At 27.8% G+C, this 19,308-nt stretch overlaps 2 protein-coding genes across 7 annotated transcripts; one reads left to right on the plus strand and one right to left on the minus strand.

Moving 5' to 3' along the window:
* The first annotated feature begins 29 nt into the window (after positions 1 to 29).
* Positions 30 to 10,324, plus strand: LOC113790819 (dual 3',5'-cyclic-AMP and -GMP phosphodiesterase 11-like). Of its 4 annotated transcripts, none has more exons than XM_075821843.1 (11): positions 30 to 174; positions 5,193 to 5,599; positions 5,682 to 5,787; positions 6,349 to 6,863; positions 6,945 to 6,976; positions 7,428 to 8,658; positions 8,735 to 8,989; positions 9,078 to 9,275; positions 9,355 to 9,593; positions 9,666 to 9,756; positions 9,835 to 10,324. In XM_075821843.1, exons 1-11 carry the CDS (start codon positions 168 to 170, stop codon positions 10,180 to 10,182), a joined length of 3,429 nt encoding a protein of 1,142 aa, XP_075677958.1. In that variant the 5' UTR covers positions 30 to 167; the 3' UTR covers positions 10,183 to 10,324. The 4 variants fall into 4 exon arrangements, with proteins under 4 accessions (XP_075677958.1, XP_075677959.1, XP_075677957.1 ...); XM_075821844.1 differs by lacking the exon at positions 30 to 174 and adding an exon at positions 2,243 to 2,485; XM_075821842.1 differs by lacking the exon at positions 30 to 174 and adding an exon at positions 2,808 to 2,838.
* Positions 9,078 to 19,264, minus strand: LOC113790820 (uncharacterized). Of its 3 annotated transcripts, XM_075821846.1 has the most exons (14): positions 19,119 to 19,264; positions 18,278 to 19,036; positions 16,537 to 17,193; positions 16,375 to 16,467; positions 16,179 to 16,301; positions 15,845 to 16,108; positions 15,596 to 15,777; positions 15,410 to 15,519; positions 15,186 to 15,310; positions 14,923 to 15,100; positions 13,252 to 13,545; positions 11,607 to 11,780; positions 10,995 to 11,537; positions 9,078 to 10,915 (listed from the first exon to the last, which is right to left on the minus strand). In XM_075821846.1, the coding sequence occupies exons 3-14, from the start codon at positions 17,107 to 17,109 to the stop codon at positions 10,668 to 10,670; spliced, it is 2,907 nt and encodes a 968-aa protein (XP_075677961.1). In that variant the 5' UTR covers positions 17,110 to 17,193; positions 18,278 to 19,036; positions 19,119 to 19,264; the 3' UTR covers positions 9,078 to 10,667. The 3 variants fall into 3 exon arrangements, with proteins under 3 accessions (XP_075677961.1, XP_075677962.1, XP_075677963.1); XM_075821847.1 differs by lacking the exons at positions 18,278 to 19,036; positions 19,119 to 19,264 and adding an exon at positions 17,307 to 17,524; XM_075821848.1 differs by lacking the exons at positions 13,252 to 13,545; positions 19,119 to 19,264 and having other exon boundaries at positions 18,278 to 18,537.
* Between the last annotated feature and the right edge of the window lie 44 nt (positions 19,265 to 19,308).

A 19,308-nucleotide genomic window follows, 5' to 3' on the forward strand; every position in this document is an offset into this window, starting at 1 on the left:
ATTGTGATTTATAAATGATTTTTGTTTTGTTTTTGTTTCTCTTAATTCGTAATTTAAATCGTGCATCTATTTTTACAAAACAACAAGCAAAAAAATCAATCATTCAATCATTGATTGATTGATTGAAATTCTTGGTTTGTAACAAAACAAACGAGAGAGAAAAAAAAATGAAACGTAAGTATCACATTTTACTTTTACTATAGTGATGTTTGTTTGTTTGTGTTTGTGTGGTTGTATTGTTTTTCATGATGAAATGAAAAAAAAATAGGAAAAGATTAATATCCATCATCATCAGATGATTAATTCGTATGACACATGTTTTCCATCATCATTTGATCGATTTATGACAAATACCACGAGGAAGATGTTTCATTTTTTTTTCTTCTCAAATGTATTCAGCTGATATTTTTTTCAAACATATTTAACAATCTGAATACTAGACGGCGCATCATTATTTAGATTATGTTTTTTTCTTTCTTCAATTTTAATTGATAATGATGAATTTCATTGATTCACAAATGAAACAGTGGAAAAAACAAAATTCTGATATTCATTATCATTATCATTTTTTTCCAGATCATACCGGTAATAATTATGATTATCTTATGCCATCAATCATATGAATAAATATAAAGTATACAAATGCAAACAAAACAGTCAAAAAAAACCTGGCCTTTATCTTGATAATGATCATGAAAAACTTTCACTACAGTTCAAGGCGAAAAGAAAATTTTCCATTTTTTGTTCTTGATCAATACGATAATTGTGATGACGTTTCGGATGTCTTTTTCTTGATTGATTGATTGATTGAATGAATAAAAGTAACATTCATTTATCATCTTTAAACATATGTAAATAAATATAATGAATATAAATTATAAATGAATTAATCATTTCGAGAACCATTTACGATTTGGATCATATCAATAGCAAATAAAATTTATAAAAAAAAATATTGTCATTTAGTTAAAATGTTAAGAATGAATCGAATATTCGAATCGAATGAATGACGTAATCATTCGAAATTAAAATTCAAAACATTCGAATCTTATCCATTATCTGTTCGGATATGACGTATAAAAAATCCTTGTTTGTAATCTTGATTTTGTTTGAATTTTTCTTTTTCTTTCTTTTAAAAATCAAATAAATTTTTTATCAATTTTTTAATCTCGATTCTTTTTTTTGTAATTAGATTTAATAATTGAAAAAAAACAGAGATAACAATAAGAGTATTAAAAATTGAAATCCAAATATTTGTCAATCAAGATTATTGATTAAAAAAAAAATTTAATCATCACAAAATCATCATCAAGGAAAAAAAAATCATTGATTGTCGTCATCGAGATTTACAAGACCAAAAAAAAAGAAGGCGAATTCCCTGTACTTTTTGTGCAAATTTGTATCTTTTTTCTTCTAACCCAATGATGTCATGTTCGGGTGAAGAAGAAAAAAAAATCTACCACTTTCGACATTAAATAATGAAAAGAATGGAATTTCCTTGTTTGCATATAATCATCCGATGTTTGCATAAAAGATTTTCCACCAAAGAATTTAATTTCAATCAATCAATGTAATTTAATGATTGATTTTTACTTCTGTTGTTGTTGCTGCTATTAGTCATCATTTTTAAATTTTCAATAATTTGAAAAGATTATTTTATTAAATCATTAGGTGATGTTATGCGAAAAGTTTTAAATAATCATGGTAGATGTAATGATGATTATCATCATCATCGATATCGTGTATGTCATTGAAATGAGTAAAAAAAAAAAGACTCGTCATAATCATTGTCGTCGTTGCGTGGTTGTTGGCGTGGATTTTTCCTTTTTGTTTTTGGTGGCCATCAACAATTCTCTTCTTCTTCTTCTTCAACACACACACATACACCAAAACATGTATGTCATTCAAAACATTGGCTTCATCGCCATGATAATCATCATCATCATCATGATAGGCAATGATGGCAATGATGATGATGATGAGGATTGCCCCATAAGATGCCATTGGTATCCTTCTATCATAAATATTAAAGATTCCAAACATCCAACAAACATATATTTTGATTGCTGCTGCTGCTGCTGCTAGATGTTCATATTTCTTCTGTTCATAATCATCGTTGTTGTTGTTATTGTTATTGTTTTTAGATTCGATGATGTTTACCATTTAAAAAAATCGGTGTTTTCTACTTTCTTCTCCAATTTTTTATTTCACTTGTCATCAAAGTCTGATGATGATGATGAAATCTTTCACTTTCTTCTGATTTTTTTTTGTTTGTTTGTTTGTGATGAAATCTGAAGCCGCATCCTTATTGTTTTTTTTTGCATCCATTTTTTTTATTTGCTGTTGTAAAAAACTGAATAATTTCACCGTCATCCTGCACCCAATCATAATTTAAATTTTTGAATAATTTTAAAATTTCTACTCAGGAAAAAGAAAACTTTCAAACATCCAAATAAAAAACAACAAACAACAACAACCGATAAAGGTAATGTTAACAGAAATTTTCCCATTAAATTTTTCAATGATGATGATGATGATGATCGAATCTGTTTAGCCGTAATATTTTTATATGGTTTCGATATTTCATGTTTCATTCATCAGAATATATGGACCAAGGGAACAACATTATAGAATAATCAATCTTTTTGGAAAAAAGAGAGACAGGAAAATTATCCAGAAATATTTTGCAGCAGCAGCATCAGCTTTTTTTCATTTTTTTGCCATCATTCAAATTGATCAGTTTTCAGTTCCCTCATTCCTAAATATTTGTTTTTTTTTCTCGAATGTTTGTTTGTTTGTTTGTTTCTGGTGTCCATATGATGATGTTACCCATTACCGGTATGTGATTAATATGTATCTCTCTCTCTCTCTTTTTCGGGTATGTTTGTATTGATGATTCTGAATATTGAATGAAACAAATAAACAAAACAAAACAAAACAAACAAACAATCGATCAACATCAACAAAATACCGGTGGCATAGACAACTTTACTGACTGACTGAATAACTGAATAACTGACTGACTGACTGACTGATTGACAAAACAGAGTGGGCGCTTTGAAAATAGTTTCATAATATATTTTTATTTTTTTATCATCACCATTTCATTCATTCATTCTTGGTTTTTTTGTATTTGAAATTATTCGAGTTGCTCCATAATTTAATCGAATGAGAAGAAGAAGAAAAAACAAACATATTGAACAGTAGTTCCAAAAAGGAAGAAGGTATTCAATAGGATGCATCATTCTACATTCGTGGTTTTTTTTTTTTTGGTTTGTTTGTTGGTTATATGAAAATTTTTTTTCTTTTTCTTTTCTCATTTTTTTTCTTCTTGGTTCGGTTTGAGTTTCAACAGACAAAAAAAAACCCCAACCGATACTTATTGAAATAGATACATCATCATCATCATCATTGATTATCATTTCCAAGTTATATTCGACATTTAACGATTGACGTGTGTGTGTTTCATATTTTTCTGGCAGTCATCTTCTTTTGTGTTTAATAAAAATTCAATATTTTTTTCAATTTTGTTTTCTGTTTGAATAACAACCAACCAATTCAACGACGACGGTGACGATATACGTAATTTTAATCAAACTACGGGGGTTTTTTTTTGTTGTTCCATTTCACCTTTATTTTCCATTCTTTCCATTCGTTCGTTCAATAATAAAGTTCAGTTCATCATAAAATTTTGTTTGTTTGTTTTCGTTGCTATTGTTTGGACACGCCATTCATTCATTCATTTCATTCATTTATTTCGTTATTGTTTGATGATAGTAGTTTCAAACAAAACTAAGGCAACAATAATTCCAGCAAAAAATTATTAATATTTTTCCATGATGATGACATTTTAAAGATTGAAAATTAATTTGAAGAAGAATATTAACAAAGTTTCTCTTCTGATCTCCAGTGTATATATGGTTGTTTTAATTTCATAATTTTTTGTTGTTGTTGTTGTTGTTTCGTGAGCAACAACAACAAACTCGCAAAATTTCAATTTCAATATATATCCTAATAATAGGAATAGAAAAAAAATTGATTCAATAAGCTTTTTTTTTGATTGTCTGGAAAAATTGGTCTGTATATCATACTACCTGGGTTGTGTGTTAATAGAAAATAATTTCATAGAAAGAGAAACCAGACGACAACGATGCTTGGTTATATTCGTAAAGTAACAAAAATTGATCAATTTCGTCAAAAACAATCAACAACAACAACATCATCATCCTTACATAATAATAATGGTAGCAGTCAGCTACAACAACAACAACAACAAAAAAAACAATGTAATCAATCACCATTGAACCAGAATCAAAATTTAAACAATAATCAACAACAACAACAACAACATTCAATGATTATTATGACATTAGTTAATGATTGTAATTCAGTACGAATTGATAACGATATTGATTCGAATGCTATTTCCACAGCGAATATGAAAAATAATCATAATCAAAATAATATTGATAATGATGATGATGTGGAAATAGTTGCAATGTCTATTGATGATTCAACGAAATTATCATCATCATCAACAACGACAAAATGTAATAATGTTCAAACACCAAAACGTAAAAGTTTATTTAAACGAAGACATCATTTATTACCGTTACCATCATCATCATCATCAACAATTAATTATAATCGACAACAACGTTTAAATAATTCTAATTATAATTTAGAAAAATTAAATAATAATAATAATAATAATAATAATCAAACAACAATAAATAATGATCCGAAAACATATTGTTCAAATATTTCAATCAATCACCAACATCATCAATATCATCATTATCCAAAAATTAATTTTCGAAATAATAATGATAATGATAATGATGAAACAATTTGTCCAACAATAGCATCAGCATTATGGCGTCCATTATGGCCACCGGGTGAGCAAAATGAAAAAAAAAATTATTTATTTACTGATGATATGGATTTCTGGATATATTTTTTTCAAATTCAGAAAAAAAAATAATTTACAATTTCATTGGAATTAAGAAGGGGGGTGAGAGAGAAAACATGAGTCAAAAAAAAAGTTTCCATTTTTTTTTTGAAAAACATTCTGTGCAAATATGAATTATTTAAATTATTGAAAAAAAAATTAAAATTTGATGTTTTTTCGTTAGAATTTTAAGTTGATAATAATAATAATAATTTTTTGTTGTTGTTGTTGAAAAATTTAGGTTGGCATCCACGTAGTAATACTATATCTTCGACAGCAACCGGAACAAAAACAAAGTCTAAAATAGAAGTGCCTCAATCTTTATCAAATTGTGGCATTAATAAATCATCATCATCATCATCGACAAATCGATCAATTAATGTTAACAATGGTAAAAATCCCAAACAACAACAACAACAACAACAACAAAAATCACCTATGATGATAATGGATAATGATGATGATTCAAAACAATCAATAACAATGACAAAAACAATAAAATCAATGAATCATATTGATTCAAAATTATTAAATCATCAACATCATCATAATAATAGAAAATTATCATTTGAACAACAACAACAACAATTGAATGGTGATATCGATAATTCGGATATCGGTGATAATAATGAAACAAATACTATTGAAGTAAGACTTTTTTATAATTTATAATGATGATTTTTTATTTACTTAATGTTCCAAACTGATGATAATAATAATAAATTGTTAGGATTGGTTGGATGAACATCCTGATTTTGTAAATAATTATGTTATACGTAAAGTATCACGTACAATTATTGATAAATGGCTTGTAACACATTCAGCATCATCAATGGGTAAGTGTTTGTTGTTTGGGTTGTTTTTTTTTGTCCCAATTTCTCTATCATAATAATAATTGATTGATGTGTAATGGAATGAAATGAAAATAAAAAATAAAAAAATAAATGAAATGGAATGGAATAAACTATAACTACCTTTATAGTGATATAATATTGCAGAGGGAAAAAACTAAAATTTTCATCATTCAAACGGGAAAAAAGTTTTTTTTTTGCAACTAAAATTTAATTGCCCATTGGGGCTATATTGAACATCATCATCATTAACAATTTTTCATTTTTTTTCAAGTGTGTAAATTTTTTATTCGCTTGTTAGTTTTAGCTATTTCGAATATAATAAGTTCTGTATTTTGGGAGTTTGAAAATAATTTTTTTTATATAAAGAATTATAGGAAACAAGTGCCAAAAAAAATGATGAAATTTTTATGAAGAATTATTATTTAGAAGATTTTCTTTTTATATTTTCATTTTGATAAAATAGAAAAAGTCAACTGCATTGGTTCAATCATTAATTCAATTGAGTTTAATTCTCTTGAAACTTTCTGTTTTTTTTTCTAATAGGAACATTTTTTTCAAATAACAATAATAATAATAATAATACTGCAACAATACAGCAAACAACGGTATCAAAAGTAGCTGATTCAGGTGCCAATACACCTGTACGAAAAATATCGGCACATGAATTTGAAGCTAGTGGTGGTGGTTATTTACGACCAATGATATCGACAACATGTGATGGAGCATTAACATTTTTATCGATACAAGATTCTTCACATAATTTATCGAGTAGAGAAAATTCTTTAACAACAACAACAACAAATGATTCGATTGATTTGCTTAATAATACATCAGGTTTATCTGGTTCGTTTGGACAACATAGATCATCACGGCAACGTTCATCAATTATATCGTTACGTACACGTGAACAATTTGAATCAAATAGTACGGATGAACGTGAATTAATATTTGAATTAGTTAAAGATATTTGTAATGATTTAGATGTAAAATCATTATGTCATAAAATATTGAAAAATGTTAGCATTTTAACACAGGCTGATCGTTGTTCATTATTTTTGGTTCGTTATTTTTTTTAAAAAAATAGATTTTAAAGTGAAATTTTGCCTCATTTCTCAATTATTTTTGTTTTATCAATATAGGTAAAAGGTGAAAAAGATGGTATTGATAATAGGTAAGAATCTGATTGTTCGTTCTTCCATTTAATCAGATAAAAAATTTTCATTAGTTTTTTCACACACAAAAGTTTCAACCGAAAACAATCATTACACATAAATGACCATAAGGCATATGTGAAATCCAATTACGAATTTCGTTTATAAATACAAAATATAATAATAATAATAATAATAAAAAGTTGAACAGGAAAAATAAGAATATTCAGGTTACTTGAAATGAAATGAAAAAAAACGTATATATTCCATATTCAATTTTAGAATGATATTCACCAGAAAAAAAGATCGAATGATTAGATTTTCTTCTTGATAGAATTCAATAGAATAATTCATTCAATATTGTCAATAATTAATGTCTTGAAGGCATATTGAATATTTTAACAGACTTTTGGATGATTGTTTTTTCATATTCGTTTTTCGTTTTTACTATTTTTTTAACACTTAATACAGATATCTGGTCAGTCAATTGTTTGATGTTTGTGGACAATCAACTATTGAACAAGTTTCAAAAAATGAAGAAATTATTATACCATGGGGTACAGGTATTGTTGGTCATGTAGCTGAAACTGGTGAACCGGTAAATATACCTGATTGTTATCAGGATTCACGTTTTACCGATACAATTGATCAAAAAACTGGTTATAAAACCTGTAATATGTTATGTTATCCTATATTTGATATTGATGGTGAAGTGATGGGAGTAGCACAAGTGATAAATAAAAAAGATTCCAAATGTTTTGATAAAAATGATGAAAATGTTTTTGCAAAATATTTACAATTCTGTGGAATTGGTTTAAGAAATGCACAAATTTATGAACGATCACAGTTAGAAAATAAACGTAATCAGGTATTATTGGATCTGGCAAGAATGGTATTTGAAAAACAATCATCTATTGAAAATATTATCTACCGTATTTTGATACATGTTTTATCATTATTACAATGTGAACGTTGTCAGATTATGTTACTTGAATGTGATGATGATGATGAGGATGATGATTTTTTTGGTCCTATGGATTTTAAAAATCGTCACCAAGATGATTCACCAATGAAACATTCACAACAAACCATAAATAATCATTCATCCGATAGAAGTCCAATATCTGATTGTCCAAGTAGTAATGGATCAAGTTGTTCGGAATCAATTTATGATCTACAAGCAAATCATGCTACAATGGCTACACGTAGTTTTTATCGTGTATTCGATCTGCAAACAAAAGATTTAGAACAACCGGATTTTGAAAAAAATCAAACAGCACCATTTGAAGGTCGATTTCCAATCAATATTGGTATTACAGGTTATGTAGTTACTACTGGTGAAACATTAAACATTGCCGATGCATATAATGATTGTCGTTTTGATCCGATTGTCGATGAACAAGATGATAATGATGATAATGATGGTAATAGATTTCGACATAGAAATATTCTTTGTATGCCGATTCGTAATGCAACACGAAAGATTATTGGTATTGCACAATTGGTGAATAAATTGAATGGCCGTCCATTCAATAAAAATGATGAAAATCTGTTTGAAGCATTTGCCATATTTTCCGGAATGGGCATAGAAAATACGAATAAATTTGAAAAAGCAGTCAAATCAATGGCTAAACAAAAAGTTACATTAGAATTGTTATCATATCATGCATCGGCAAGTGAACAGGAAGCATCGAAATTTGCCGTAAGTTGTTTTATCTTTTAGAATTGAAATTTTTTTCATTGATTTCATTTTTTTTCACTTTTTGTTTATAATTTAGCGAATGTTAATACCATCTACAAGCAGTCTTTCATTATCTAGTCTACGATTTGATGATTTTAGTTTGAATGAAGATCAAATGATAAAAGCTTGTATAAGAATGTTTATCGATTTAGATTTAATTGAACGTTTTCATATTGATTATAAAGTTCTTTGTAGATGGATACTTAGTGTACGAAAAAATTATCGTCCAGTTTTATATCATAATTGGCGACATGCATTTAATGTTGCACAGATGATGTTTGCAATATTTGTTGTAAGTTTTTTTCTTGAATCTTCAAGTATAATTTTTTATTTATTTTTAAATGTTTTTTTGTTGTTGAAACAAAAAAAAAACGATTTAGAATACGGAATTATGTTATGTATTGGGTGAACTCGAAACAATGGCATTGATTGTTGCTTGTCTTTGTCATGATCTTGATCATCGTGGTACGAATAATTCATTTCAAATTAAAACTAGTTCACCACTTGCACAATTATATTCAACAAGTACATTGGAACATCATCATTTTGATCAATCATTAATGATATTGAATAGTCAAGTAAGAATAATTGTCTGTCTATGTGTTTTTTTTTGTTTGTTTGAATATCTGGTAAATATTCTAACGAAATACGAAATAGGGCAATCAAATATTGAGCAATCTATCGCCGGAAGAATATCGTCGTGTTGTACATGTAATGGAAGAGGCAATATTAGCCACTGATTTGGCCATATATTTTCGTAATCGTGATAAATTTTTTCAACTAGTCGAACAAATGAATACGAATGGTCAACGTGATTGGTCGGATGAAAATAATCGTTCATTATTACGATCAATGTTGATGACTTGTTGTGATATAGCTGCTATTACAAAACCATGGTTAGTTTTTTTTTTCTTTCCAATCAATACATGACAAATTTTTTTTCCATTAATTTTCTTCATTTATGGTAGGCAAACACAAAAAGTAGTTGCCGATTTAGTGGCCAGTGAATTCTATCAACAAGGTGATATTGAAAAAGAACAACTTAATATTGAACCGATTGTAAGTGAAAAAACAATCACAAAAAATTATTTCAATTTTAATCTTTTAAAAAATGTCTATATTCAATCAATCATTTAGGATATGATGAATCGTGAGAAAAAAGATGAATTACCAAAAATGCAAATATCATTTATTGATACAATTTGTTTGCCAATATATCAGGCATTTGCCAAATTAGGACCATCACCAATGAAAATATTATTGAATGGTGTTATTGATAATCGTGAAGCATGGCATCTATTATCAAGTCAACCATATCAATTAAACATTCGACAAACCAATTCGACCTCAACCTCGACCTTAACAACAACAGCGACAATGTTAAAATCATCATCACCACCACCACCATCACTTATCGAAACACCACCATCATCATCATCAATTGATATTGTGGATGATAAACCGAAAGATAATGATGATAACTGACATTAACACATTATTTAAACCACATTTTTTTCTATAACACACTATATGCACGATAAATTTCAATCATTGCAATCTGTTACTTGTTAACTTTGTGATATTAGTCAACGTAAAAATAATGAAAAAAACAACATACAATTTTGAACAGTCTCTATCTTGTCGATTATTATTTTGTTTATTTTTTAATTTTAAATATCCCGGTTTGTTCACCACATTTTTGTATGTGTTTCCATTCGTTTTCGTTTCTTGTTTGTTTATTTTTTTTTTCTTCATTTTATATAATGAATCAATCAATCAATAATAATAATTATAATAAATGGCATTTTTGAAAAAAAAAATTTTGTTTCATGTTTGATTATAATGATTGAAAAAGATGAAATATAAATAATAATAATAATAAAAAACATTTTTGTTTGTTTTGTCGATATGAATTTCAAAGAATAATATTGATTAAACCAACGTAAAAGTTATGACCCGAAAATGAATATTCAACGATAAATTGAACTATTATTATTATTATTATTAATGATGAAATAATCATCCGGTTCAGTATCGGTAATTTTTAATTCCGGTACAGCCATTATATTAGTATTATTATTATCATTATTATGTTGTAATGTTAATTGTTGTTGATAACCACCATCAATTAATTCAAGATTTAATGATGCAATACTTGATGAAAAACATCGAGTTTCAACCTGAACATGACATGGTTTATGACAAATTAGGCCACAATCTATATTTGTAAAAATATTTTTATTTGATAATTTTCTTCGGAAATATATTCATTTAAAAAAAAATGAAACACCACTTACCACGACATTGATAGGCTTGTTTACCCAGACGAAATGCAAATTTTTTCCCACAAATTTGACATAATCTTGATGATGGTATATGTCTTGCAATAAACAAATGATCTTTATATAGATGAAGTTTTGTGCTTTTACGACGTTTCAAATCGTGTCGTGCTTTTTCCATATCATCCGTAGGTACAATAATATGTTTAATCGTTCCTTTTTCATTACATTCCATTATCAATAATGAATCTTCATGCATAAATGTTCGTGTAGATGCTTGACTTAAATTGCCAAAACTTTCTTTAATTTTTGGCTCTTGTTGATGAATATTATTATCTTTGGGCATAGATGGTTCACGTGAACCGGGTACAGATCTTGCTCTTTCCATTCCATGACCAATACGTTCATTATTATAATCATTATCAAAATTATCATCATCATCATCATTACCGTTAACGATAGCTCGTTTACCCAGATTTCTATCCACTGATTTTGAACGTCGATTAAAACTAAAACGTTTCTTTATGTTTCGTAATAATGATTTATCTCGTGGACGAGAATCTAATTAAATAAATTAAAAGATTTGAATTCAAAAGAATCTCTTGAAAAATATCCAAAAATAATTTCTACCTGAATTACGTTTATCCAAAGTAGCTGATATTCGTGCCGATTGTTGACGTTGTTCATTGGTACCGGTTGTTGTTGTTGTTGTTATCTGTTTCGGCTCATTTGATAATTGTGATATTGAATGACCATTTTCACCCGAATTATAGTTTGGATCTTCCTGTACGAATTGTTGATTAGCTAGTTCAAAGGAAAAAAAAGAAAATAATAAATTCATTATAATATGAACCTGATCATATGACGATTTCGATAGGAAATGTTTGAAAAAACAAAAAACAAAAAATGTTAAAATAGGATTATTAGATCAGTGATTAGATAATGTGAATGAATCTCTTTTCCAACCGATATCATAATCATAATCATAATCATCATATTCATTATTGAATCCATTTCGTCGACATTTACGACTTAATGATGAACTTGATGATTGATAATTATTGATTGCTGGTTCGGAAGCACGATATCTTAATGAACATGATCGAAATGGTGTTGATGATGATTTTTCTCGTTTTGTACGATGCCAATTATCAATTTTTCTTTTATTTTCATTTTCATTTTCATTATTATTGTGATTCGTACGTAAACGTTCGGCAATTTTTCTCGATACTTTACTACTATAACGAAATTTAAATTTTCTTTTTATCGAATCGGCAGCCGATGATGATGATGATGATGTTGTCGATATTGATGAACATGGTGGAGGTGTTGATTGTTGTCGTTTATTATTATTGCCAAGCCATTTTTCATAAAAACTTGCACGAATTTGACTATTTCGTTTGCTACTATTCAATGTTTGTGGTATTTTTAATCCATTTGATGATTTATTTATAATAGTTGAACAATGACGTCTACAACCAATTTGTTGACGATCAGATTCATTACCAATTCCAAATTGATCATCATAATATTGGCTATAATCATCATCATAAAGACAGAAAAATAATTGTGTATCGGATTTGGCTTTTGATATATTATCATTAATTTGGTTATTATTATTAACATAACCGATATTTGATCGAATCGATAATTGTGGTGATGATTTTAATGTTGATGTAACAGTTGACTGTTGTGTTAATATAGGTAACAATGATTGTAGATAAGATGTTCGTCGTTTTAATGGTTTCGAATCTTTACGTTTTTCTTGATTATCATTAATCATTTGTAATGATTGTATTGGTTGTGAATCAACCGGTAATTCAATGGTTGATATTTGAGCTCGTTTCATCATCAACGATGATAATTCGGATAATTCTGTTTGTTGTTGTTGACCATTGAATGTACAATTATCAACAACATCCAATTGACTATCAATACTTTCGATTGATAATTGTGAATAAAGTGATGATCGTTTTTGTGGATTATTCCATTCATCTTCATTTTCATTTTCATTATCAATTTCAGTTGATTTTGATTCTTCTTTGCCATTTGAATTAATCAATGTATCCGGATGTTGAATATCACGGATCATATTGTTTTTATTGGAATTTTTAGTCATTTTTTTCCAAATATTTAAACAACAACAAAAAACACACACAGAATTTTCAAACAGGACAAACACTTAGTGAAAAGAAACAAAAATGAACACGCAACACAAACACAATGGGAAAAAAAATTGTTGATAAGAAAAGAAGAAGTAGAAAAAAAAATTTACATTTAAAATTAGGTTGCTGTAATTTGATGTTGTTGCAATTCGATATGATTGTTTCAATATTAGGTATTGTATCGATTTCAACTGTTGTCATAAATGATGATGATGATTTGGATTGATGATCATCAAAATTAATTTGATTTTGACAACTATGATGATGATTACGATAAAATTTTTCACCATCATCTGTAATCGTAGCTAATCCATAATGATTATCTTCACAATAATCGGTTAATGTTGCTGTAGTTAATGCCGATCCGATTGACCATCGTTGTCGATGATGATGATGATGATCAACTGATATTTGATTTTTTGTTGTTGTTGTTGTTGTTGGAAATTTGAGATAGATGCATCCAACAATATAATCGATAAGGAAAAAATTTATAGATTTTTTTTCAATCAAATCAATCGATTAGATAACCGAGAGAAAGAGAAAAAAAATGATAAGATGAGATTTTTAAGAAAAAATCGATGAAAATCCACAAATGACAATAATAATAATAATAAGATGAAAGAGGATATCCCGTTATAATTTTTTTCAAGGAAATTTTGTTGTTGAAATTTCGCGCGCGCGATTCAATTATATCACACAAAAAGATGGTTAAAAAAGATGGATAATATAGTTTGAAACGATGATTGAAATCAGTGTTTTTTGAATTCAGAAGATGTGGCAGGATTATGAACGGGAAAAAACCGTTCACCATGATGATGATTGTTGTTGTTGTTTGTGGTCATTAAAAATGATTATTTATCATGATGATACCATCATGATGGCATCAGTAGATTTTCGTTGTTGTTGTCGTTGTTGAAGAGAAATAAATTTTTTTTTCGTTGAAAAAATTAGATGAATCACGTTTCGGTTTCGGTTTGTCAATCAAATCAAATGAATGGATAAAAATTGAAACATTGAGAGAAAAAGAAGAAATCACCGTTTGCGAATCAATTCATATTGAATTGTATGAACAAAAAACCACAATAATCAGGTAAAAAACATTTTCATTCGAATGTTTATCGCCATTCGACAGAAATTTTTTTTTACAACAACCAACGTCAACATTTAACATTTTCATTCGAATGTTTTGTTGTTGTTGTTGTTGATCAATGATTATGATGATGATAATCAGATTTTTTTTCAAAAAAAATTTTATCAATAATCCGTTACCGTAGAGATTCATTAATCCAATCGATATAAAATTCAAAGCAAACAATAAACACACATGCACAAACCAAAGCATTGAATAAGCAAGATGAAAGCAACAAGATAATATTATTATTTTTGTTTGAAATATGCATGCAATGGTCATTTTTGGTGATCGAGATAGATATATTGTTGATCCAATGGGCAATGAAAAAAAATTGGTTTACAAGAACAGTAGTCGAAGACACATGCACATGCAGTATATAGAGATTTTTTAAAAAAAGAAGAAAAAAAAGAAAAAAAATTTGACAATAAGCATTATATAATTAATATTTCATCATTATTTTTGGGGGAAGGGGGAAGGAAAAGAAGAAATTTTTCGTTTTTTTGGAAAAAATCGAAGCAATCGAATTAGGAAATATGGAAGGAGAAATAAAGGGAAATAGGAAAACAATTTTTTTTTGTTGTTGTTGTCATTGTATAGCCTATATTTTTTTTATATTACATAAAAATGATGATGATGATGATGATATTACCTGATGTTGATGATGACCGATTATGATGATGTGATGATGATGATACTGATTCATCATGATGATTGTCAATATTATTTGGCTTTGTCATTGATTGTGATCTTGTAACCTGATTCTGTTGTTGTTGTTGAGGATCATGCCGTCTGATCGATCCATTTCGGCTATGTTCCATGAGTAAAAACTAGATTGTTTGTGTGAGAAAAAATAAAGTTTAAACATCTCTCAAAGATAATCAATCCGAAAACAAAAAAAAATCAAATAAATACCTCAACAATCAAATTTCCCATATCTTGTTTATTATTCATACCAGATTGTAATCGTAATGTTTGTGATTGTGATGGATTTGATATTAATTCTTTAATGTTTACAATAGCATTGCCCAGTATATGATCTGTGTGTGTCAGAGAGAGTGGGAAATTGGGAAAAGAAATTTTTTTTTCAATTAAATTTTTAATGATGAGAATTATGAAATGAAAAAATAAAATAATACCACCGATCGGTTCATTTTTCATTGTTTGTTTATTTGTTGATGATTTTTGCTGTTGTTGTTGTTCTTCATATAATTCGAATAATAATTCCCGTGATTTTTCATTAAGATTACTGATTTTTTTTTGGATTCAAGAAACAAAAATTAATCGAAATTTTCGAAAATGATGATGAGTGAAATAATACTTACAAAATAAAATGTTGATCCCATTCCGGTGAATCAATTTGTTCACGAATAATTGATGTACGTTCCGATTGAAATGGTTCATCCAATTCGATTGTACAATAAATGGCACCGGTGGTATCCTGTTTTTCCAACTGTAAATCATTTGCTTTGGCTATTTTTACCAATAATTTTCGTTCGACATTTGGCTACATGTTTGTTTATACAAAAGAGAAAAAAATTCATAAAAAATTAATTGATCAAATCTATACAAACCTTATCAGTGTTCAATAATGTTGTTGTTTTTTTCGATTCATTAGTTGCTAAACGTGGAAAATCCGGATATTTATCATTTGATTCACTAAAATTTAGATCAAATATTGTCGATGTAAAAACATTCAAAACAGCATTAATAATAACATCTGATTGAAATTTATTTTTCGATCCAAGTAATGGACCTTCAATTTGTGCTCTTGTTTCGGGACGTTCTAATGGCCTTATAACGAATAATAATTCATCAGTTATGCTGACTACTTTTAACTTTGGATTGAAAACAAAATAAAATCAATCAATCAATCAATCAAGTTAACTAAACCAACAAAAAACTTACCAATGAACTAAATCGTTCCATAATTACATGATAAATAGCTGAACGATTTGGATCACCATAACAATCAGGTGCAACACGTACCTGAATAATTAAACGATCACATGTTGCTTTCATTGTTGTTATCTAATTAATGAGGGGAAGAAAAAATGAATAAGGTATTTTTTCTTGGGTTAATATAGTCGAATTTTTTTAATACCAAATTTTCATTAAGTTCTTCGGCCATTTTAACCTGATTTAGTTGAGCACCGGTCAATTGTTCGATTTGTACAAATTCGACAAATATTCCATTCTGATCAACGAAAAAAATTATCAATGAAATTTGTAACGAAAAAAAAACTATTGAAAAAACCCAACAAACCTCGATTATTAATTGTTGACTTTTATTGTTCAATGATGTAAGCCATTCATTTGTTATTGTCAAAATAAATTGATTATCCTGATGTGATTGATGATAAAACCATTTGATTATTTCATTCATCCATTCTTGACGATTAACAAACGGTTCATTTGATTTTGGTGATTGATCAAATTGTTTGCTGTGATGATTTGCTTTGAATTTATCATGATCAGATACTGATTTCTGTAGCCAATCTGATTGTTCTCCATCATCATCATCGATTGTTATTGATTCTTCATTTTTATTCAATTTTAACGAATCATTCTGTTGTTTTCTAATTTTCAAATAAATATTTGCAGCAACGGCTACAATTAAAGCAACAATTGTCCAGAATATAAACAACATTGTCGATGGTGATAATGATGATGATAATATTGATTGATGATCATTTGAATTTATGCAACAAAAATCCATAATTAAAGCTAATAAAGATTGAATATATGAATCGGATATTGTTGTTGTCGTCGATTGAGATTGTTGGCCACCACCACCACCACCACTGCCACTACCACCGCTGTTGCTTATATCATCCATATTTCAATTTGTTATCCAACAAAGATCAACAGCATAAGAATAAGAATCGTAAAGAGGAATAATTCGCAAAAAATGGATTCCTATCTATTTTTTTCAAATAAATAAATAAAAGTGACATGTATGTATTTAGATTTAGCATATATGCAATATTTTCATCTACATGGTATGATTTTTTTAACAAACAAATGAAAACTTACTTTTACTAAAAAAATCTTCTTTTTTCAGAAAAACAAAATTAGATTGCTCAAGAATTAAGAAATCTTTTTTTTCATAAATGAATAGAAAACACAAACGCAAATGAAACAATGACAGTGTGTGTGTGGATAAATGATGATGATGATATGATTCTTGCCAATACTTTGTTGTTGTTGAACTCCAAAGAATCAACTCAAAGACAAGAAAAATTAAGAAAGAAAGAACGAAAGAAAGAACAACTTTTTATAAACAAAATGTTTTTATTCTTACATTTTTATCATATAAGTAAATTTAGGGCGCCAACAAACAAACAAACAAATAAACGCCATCAACAACCATTCATACTTTCATTTACAATCATTTTGGCATTTGATTTAGTTAGAATTTTTGAAAAAAAACCTAAGTTGTGTCTTGTGTCTATATGTCAGACATAAATATACAAAGTTTTGTTTTTTGTTTTCTATTAATCAACAACTTTTGACTAGAATCAAATGATAAATACAATACATTCCGATAGTTAATCCACTCTATGATCATCATCATCATCACCATTGGTAACATCTATCAATTGATTAACAAATGATATCATTTCTGATTATTTAGGAATTTTTTTTTTTTGGTTTAAAAATTTTTTTTTTGAAAAAAAAATTAACCAAATCTTTCATAGATGGCAATACATGTTAGGAAGTTTGAATTTTGATTTTTTTTTCTTTATAAATAAAACAAACTTTGCATCTTCCTTCCCTTGCCAAGAAAAATTTGATTTCTTTTAAAAATCAGAATTTTAAATCAATCATTCGATTAATCAAATTAAAAAGCATAGATTTTTTCTTTCTCTCTCTCCTCATTAGATTTACTTGACGACATTCAATTCAGTGATAAGGTTATATTTATTTTTCTGATTGATTGATTGATTGATTGATAAGAAAAAGAAAAAAGAAAAAAGAAAAAAGAAAAAATTCATCATACTTACAATTATATTTTATATATCAGATGTGTTATATATCAAACATAATGATTTCTTTATTCAATTTGTTGTTTTGATTGTCATTATTGATATAATATTCGTGAACAGATTCAAATCACATGTGAATGATGAGAATGTACACGAGAAAAATTTTGTGTATGAGTGGGAAGTGGGAAGAAAACCGAAAGAAAAACAAGAAATAGATCAATTGATTAGTTGAATGAATGAATGATTTTTATTTATTTTCAAATTTTTTTTTTTTGAAAAAATTTATCATTTTTTTTCTTGTTGTCTTGTTTGTTTGTTTGTTGATAATGAATATCGTTGTTTTCGTTTATTCTTGATTCACACTCATAGATGAATATTATCAATTTCATGGATCAAGGACATTCAGAAACTTTTTTTTCTGCTGAATCAATCCGAAACCGGAACATTAGATATGAATAAATTGAAACGATTTTTTTTCGTTTTATTAAAACAAACAGAAACCAAACAAACAAACAAGCGAAAAAAACCAATTAAACGAGGAAGTTTGGTGGACATTTAACCATTACAACAAAATTTTGTTTTTTTTTGAAGAAAAACAATGATGATGATGACGTAAATGATGGCAATGGCGAGTACTGATGTCACTCATATACACACACAAACACACCAATAATAATTGCAAATGTCACCGAAAAATATTAATTCAGGTAATTTTGTTTCACAACACGGTTCCGGTATGGCAAACAAATCGGAGAAAAATTCCAAAAAGAAATTGATCTAGTCAATCATCGAAAGGAAAGATTGTTTAGCAGAAATTAAAATTCAATCAAAAGGAAAAATGATAAATTATTCATCATACTTGTTGCTACCAATCTTTTTTTTTCTCTCTCTCTCTTTTTCACTGAATGTCTTCATCGATGATCATCACTCTCTCTCTCTCTCTCTCTCTCTCTCTCACAAATACACACACACCGAAATGAATGTATCTGTATTCACCGACCGGTGAAGTCTGAAGAATTTTTACAAACAAACAAAACAGAACAAAAATA

Source organism: Dermatophagoides pteronyssinus, unplaced genomic scaffold (genome assembly GCF_027571235.1).
Source record: "Dermatophagoides pteronyssinus isolate colony J.1.1.1.1 unplaced genomic scaffold, Derpt_VIB-CSIC_2022.12 sq0013, whole genome shotgun sequence".
Taxonomy (NCBI): Eukaryota; Metazoa; Arthropoda; class Arachnida; order Sarcoptiformes; family Pyroglyphidae; genus Dermatophagoides; species Dermatophagoides pteronyssinus.